We start from the raw sequence: 4,962 nt of genomic DNA on the forward strand, positions 1-4,962 counted from the left end.
CTGTTTGGTGAGCTTGCACACACATCACATTTAACGTCTCAGTTTAAAAAATGTTTGGTACTGTACATTACAAACAAGATTAAAAATGGAGAGAAAATAGCACCTGACTTTTAAAGAACTTATAATTTATTATTGCTCTTCAAGACTTTTAACTGCAAGGTGCCACAGAAGCCATGCAGTGATGGAGAGTATTATTGTAAAGGGAACATTTCAATGGCAAGTCTCCTATAAATAAGGCGGCAAGTTCACCCTGCACCATGCGTCATTCATTTTTATTTTCTCTATGCTCTTTCCGATCTTAATGGTCGCACTTGGATATTGTTTAAGTTTGTGGCATTGAGCTCAGCAGTGCTATCAATATCTGAAGTTTCATCGCTGGTTATGATGAAGATTATCGAAGATGAACTAAAAGTCACTCTCTTTTTAGGCCGGTCCACAACCTTTTCAGATAAGACGATGGGCTTGACTGGCTTGGCACTTCGGACTCTAACAGCGTGATCTTTTATTGCCCACTTGATTCTCATTAGACGAGAGCAAAATAGTTGCATTAGGCACCATCGATACTGTAAAGGGTCACAAAAAGTCAGTAATTTATTTAATTGCCATTAACTATATTATTTATTTTCATCTTTCTTTATGAACACCAAGATCTTAACTTTTCCCATACTCTTTGTGGCTGAATGAGTTTACCCAGTTAGTGACAGCCATACACTCGGGGAAGATGCTTGTACATGGCAAGTTAGTTCAATGGTGGGGGGTGGAAATCAAACAGTAATCCTGCTCACTGTGGGTTATTTTCCAGAAACCTCTGCTGGGAATACAAGTATATAGACTTCAGCTGAGGAAATGATCAGGTTTAGTTGTTATGCCCCAAGTTTGAACTCACCAACACTTGTGTCTGAGTTCACACATGAATAATGGGTCATTTGGAGGGGCCCCCAGTGTTTGCAGAACCATATTCTAGCAAAGGGTCAACTCCTTCAGGAAAGAAGGGGAGAACATTGGTTTCCAAACTTGCCTCCCCTTCTGAAACTGCTAACGTAAGTTGGGTATCCCTCTGGCACCTCACTACCATGGGTGAGCCTAGATAACAAGGTTCAGTAGGCTATTTGATTGTTGGAGCTTTACAGATGTGCCCAATGCTGTCCTCACTTAATTTCCACGTGAGCTTTTTAAACAGAAGTGATTCCAGTTTGTGGAGCGCCACGGATAAAGTCTATTTCAAAAGACAATGAAAATCAATTGTCTCACCCCCAAACCATTGAACCTGCACCCCAAGCGGAGGGAGAAAAGATAGCTTGTCTTAATTAAGTAGGCCTATTGACTAATCACCAAACAGGGATGAAGTCCAAGGGATTCCATTTGCTGGGGACAGTGAGAAGGACAAAATGAACACAGGTGTAGTCTGCCTGTCAGCCAGAAAGGTATGGGGTTATAACCTAATCTAGTGAGGGGAAACTCGTTGTTCAATCGCAGTGTTGATCAGAATCAGAAGACTGACCAGGAAATGTTGAGCAAGTTTACAAATACCATTTTACTACTTTCCCTGTTGTCAATAGTTAGCTGAATGAAGGTAAATTTGATTACGTCCATTACTCTGCTCACTCGCTGCCTGTGAAATAAAGGAACTTAATGATTTACATCTTGCCTTGTCTGCCATTGAAATGCATGTGTGTCACACTCACACACACACACACACCTCTCTCTCTTTCCTCCCCCTCCCCTCCCTCCCCTTTGCCACTCTAACTGAGATCTATTAACACAGCAAAGACCAGGGATCAAAGGTGAAACCTTCATGGTCTGTATGGCACAATTACTCACTGCCTTAATCAGCTAAGCTATCAAAGGAATGCAAGATATTTGAGTTCATGTTACTTCTATTACTACAATATGAAGAAGTGTTACAACATACCTTTCTGCTCATGACGGTATAAATGATGGGATTGTATGTTGTGCTTGATTTGGCAAGAAGTGAAAGAATAATGGTTACAGTGGGGGTAATGTCAGTGTAACCATAAACCACCATGAAGGATATGACTGCATACGGCATCCAACAAATCAAGAAAGTGAAGATCATGAAGAAGCACATCTTTGCCACATTCTTCTCATAATTTAGTATCTTTGCAAATCGGACTGTCTGAAGGTCTTGAATGCTTTGAAGCTGCAAAAAAAAAAAAAAAATACTTTAAGTTATCATATGCAGTTATTCCTTGGAATGGACTAACCTGGCAAGTTTGCCATTTTTGTTTCCACTGAGCCATTCTTCTGTGACAAATCTGGTATATTTTTATTCCCCTCTTTGATTTTCACCCCGCTTATCTACAAGGTTCCAATGCATACCATGATACAGTTCCACAGGCTCTGGCCACCCTGCAATACCTTACCCAAGCTGTGATCCTCGACAGTGCGAGAGTGTTAGCAAACAATATAAACATGGGGACCAAAACAGTTAATTGAAAGGGGCGGGGATGCGGGCTGATTTTGTCCACTCTCTAATCCAGGGGTAGAGAGACCAATTACAGGAACCCCCTATGGCCACCCGGCCAAAATCAGCACAGACTGGAATCCAAACCTAGGATCACTCTGGTCTACATGGCTCAATCTCACACATGCAAGTACCGTTACCAACTGAGCCATCACAGGAACTGCTGTTCGGGCATTCTGAAGAGATACAGCACCATAAAGTTCACCTCTTGAGGGAAACACTCACATAGTAATGTTTACCTATGTACACAACAGACATTCAACAAATTGATCTGGTGTATAATCTATTCTGGACTAACCCCAATAAATAAAAGGGATTTCACAAGAGTTTATTACACTCAGAAATGCTGCCAACATGCTGCAAATGAACGCTCACATTCACTAAAGTATCGTTGCTTTTTTTATTCAAGAGTTCAAAAGTCCCAAAACATGAGAAACAGAATTTATTTAAAAAATAACTTATTAACCTCTCTCCCTTTCACCTCCCCAAGAAAGTACTTTTGCAATAATTCACTAGTACAGAAAACCATTCAGGTATGTTTTCTGTTGCAAGCACCCCACCCATCCCAATCGAAGTTTGTGATACAAAGTGCTAAAACCGGAAAAAAGTGCCAGCACGATTAAAAAAATATTAGCATCCTCGTTACTTTAACCCTGATTACTTAAGAACAGAATTTGAGGTCTTGCTAATAGCACCGAATTTGTCTGGTCACTATGTGTAACCACATGGGCCCTGATATTGACAGGGGCAGATTTGGTAAGCAGGAGTTTTGACTCCAGAGTGGGACTTTTATAAAAAAAAAAAAAAAAATAGGATCCCCGCCTGGAAGTCAGCCCGACTGACTGACTTGGCTTCTGGTCAGGTGGGGAGCACTCTGGAGCGGCACCTGTGGCTGCTAGTGGGAGCGTGAGGTGGGAGGCCGATCCTTGGGAAGGAGGTAAGTTTGGATGCAGGGGGTGAGGGCAAAAGTACATCTCTCCTTTGGCCCACAAACTGTGCTATGAGGGCACTTAGCTTTTTCCTCAAGGCCCCTCACCTCCCTTGAGCTACCTGGTTTCCAAAGTGTTGGGAATCCCGCCCGGCCAGGGTTAAACCTGTAAAGCGGGTGAAATGTGAGGCTCCTTATAACAATATTTAAATGAACACCCCGCCTCCTGGGATCGGGTTGGTCACCCAATCCTCCAGTAAACCCGGAAGTGGGCGGGGTTGGAGTGGGTTTGAAATAAAAAAAATTTTAAAGAGTGTTTGGAGGGGGCGGGGGAGAGGAGGAGAGAGAGAGAGAGAGGGGGGGGGAGGAGAGAGAGAGGGGGGGGAGGAGAGAGAGAGAGAGGGGGGGGAGGGAGGAGAGAGAGAGAGAGGGGGGGGAGGGAGAGAGAGAGAGAGAGGGGGGGGGGAAGAGAGAGAGAGAGAGGGGGGGGGGGAAGAGAGAGAGAGAGAGGGGGGGGGGAAGAGAGAGAGAGAGAGGGGGGGGAAGAGAGAGAGAGAGAGAGAGGGGGGGGGGGAAGAGAGAGAGAGAGAGGGGGGGGAAGAGAGAGAGAGAGGGGGGGGGGAAGAGAGAAAGAGAGGGGGGGGGGAAGAGAGAGAGAGAGGGGGGGGGGAAGAGAGAGAGAGAGGGGGGGGGAAGAGAGAGAGAGAGGGGGGGGGGGGGGAAGAGAGAGAGAGAGGGGGGGGGGGAAGAGAGAGAGAGAGGGGGGAGAGAGAGAGGGGGGGGGGGGGGAGAGAGGGGGGGGGGGGGGGGAGAGAGAGGGGGGGGGGGGGGGGGGGGGAGAGAGAGAGGAGAGGGGGGGGGGGAAGAGAGGGGGGGGGGAGAGGAGAGAGAGGGGGGGGGGAGGGGGAGAGAGAGGGGGGGGGGGAGGAGGAGAGAGAGGGGGGGGGGAGGAGGAGAGAGAGGGGGGGGGGGGAGGAGAGAGAGGGGGGGGGGGGAGGAGGAGAGAGAGGGGGGGGGGGAGGAGGAGAGAGAGGGGGGGGGGGAGGAGGAGAGAGAGAGAGGGGGGGGGGGGAGGAGGAGAGAGTGAGAGGGGGGGGGAGGAGAGGAGAGAGAGGAGAGAGGGGGGGGGGGGGAGGAGGAGGAGGGGGGGGAGGAGAGAGAGAGGGGGGGGGAGGAGAGAGAGAGGGGGGGGGGGAGGAGAGAGAGAGGGGGGGGGGGGGAGGAGAGAGAGAGGGGGGGGGAGGAGAGAGAGAGGGGGGGGGGGAGGAGAGAGAGAGGGGGGGGGAGGAGAGAGAGAGGGGGGGGGAGAGAGAGAGAGGGGGGGGGGAGGGAAGAGAGGGGGGGGAGGAGAGAGAGAGGGGGGGAGGAGGAGAGAGGAGAGGGGGGGAGGAGAGAGAGAGGGGGGGGAGGAGAGAGAGAGGGGGGGAGAGAGAGAGAGAGGGGGGGGAGGAGAGAGAGAGGGGGGGGGGAGGAGAGAGAGAGGGGGGGGGAGGAGAGAGAGAAGGGGGGGAGAGAGAGAGAGGGGGGGGGAGATGAGAGAGCGGGGGGG

General features: G+C 49.3%; 1 protein-coding gene across 1 annotated transcript in view; it reads right to left on the reverse strand.

The window, feature by feature from the left end:
• Window positions 1–266: 266 nt before the first annotated feature.
• opn3 (opsin 3) overlaps window positions 267–4,962 on the reverse strand; it is a 19,548-nt gene continuing 14,852 nt past the window's right edge. The window contains exons 3-4 of the mRNA XM_070888678.1: window positions 1,913–2,161; window positions 267–563 (exon numbers count right to left, since the gene is read on the reverse strand). Of these exons, the coding sequence (XP_070744779.1) occupies window positions 282–563; window positions 1,913–2,161 (531 nt within the window). The 3' untranslated portion in view covers window positions 267–281. The remainder of the gene's footprint in view (window positions 564–1,912; window positions 2,162–4,962) is intronic.

Source organism: Pristiophorus japonicus, chromosome 9, assembly GCF_044704955.1.
Source record: "Pristiophorus japonicus isolate sPriJap1 chromosome 9, sPriJap1.hap1, whole genome shotgun sequence".
In the NCBI taxonomy this organism is placed as follows: domain Eukaryota; kingdom Metazoa; phylum Chordata; class Chondrichthyes; family Pristiophoridae; genus Pristiophorus; species Pristiophorus japonicus.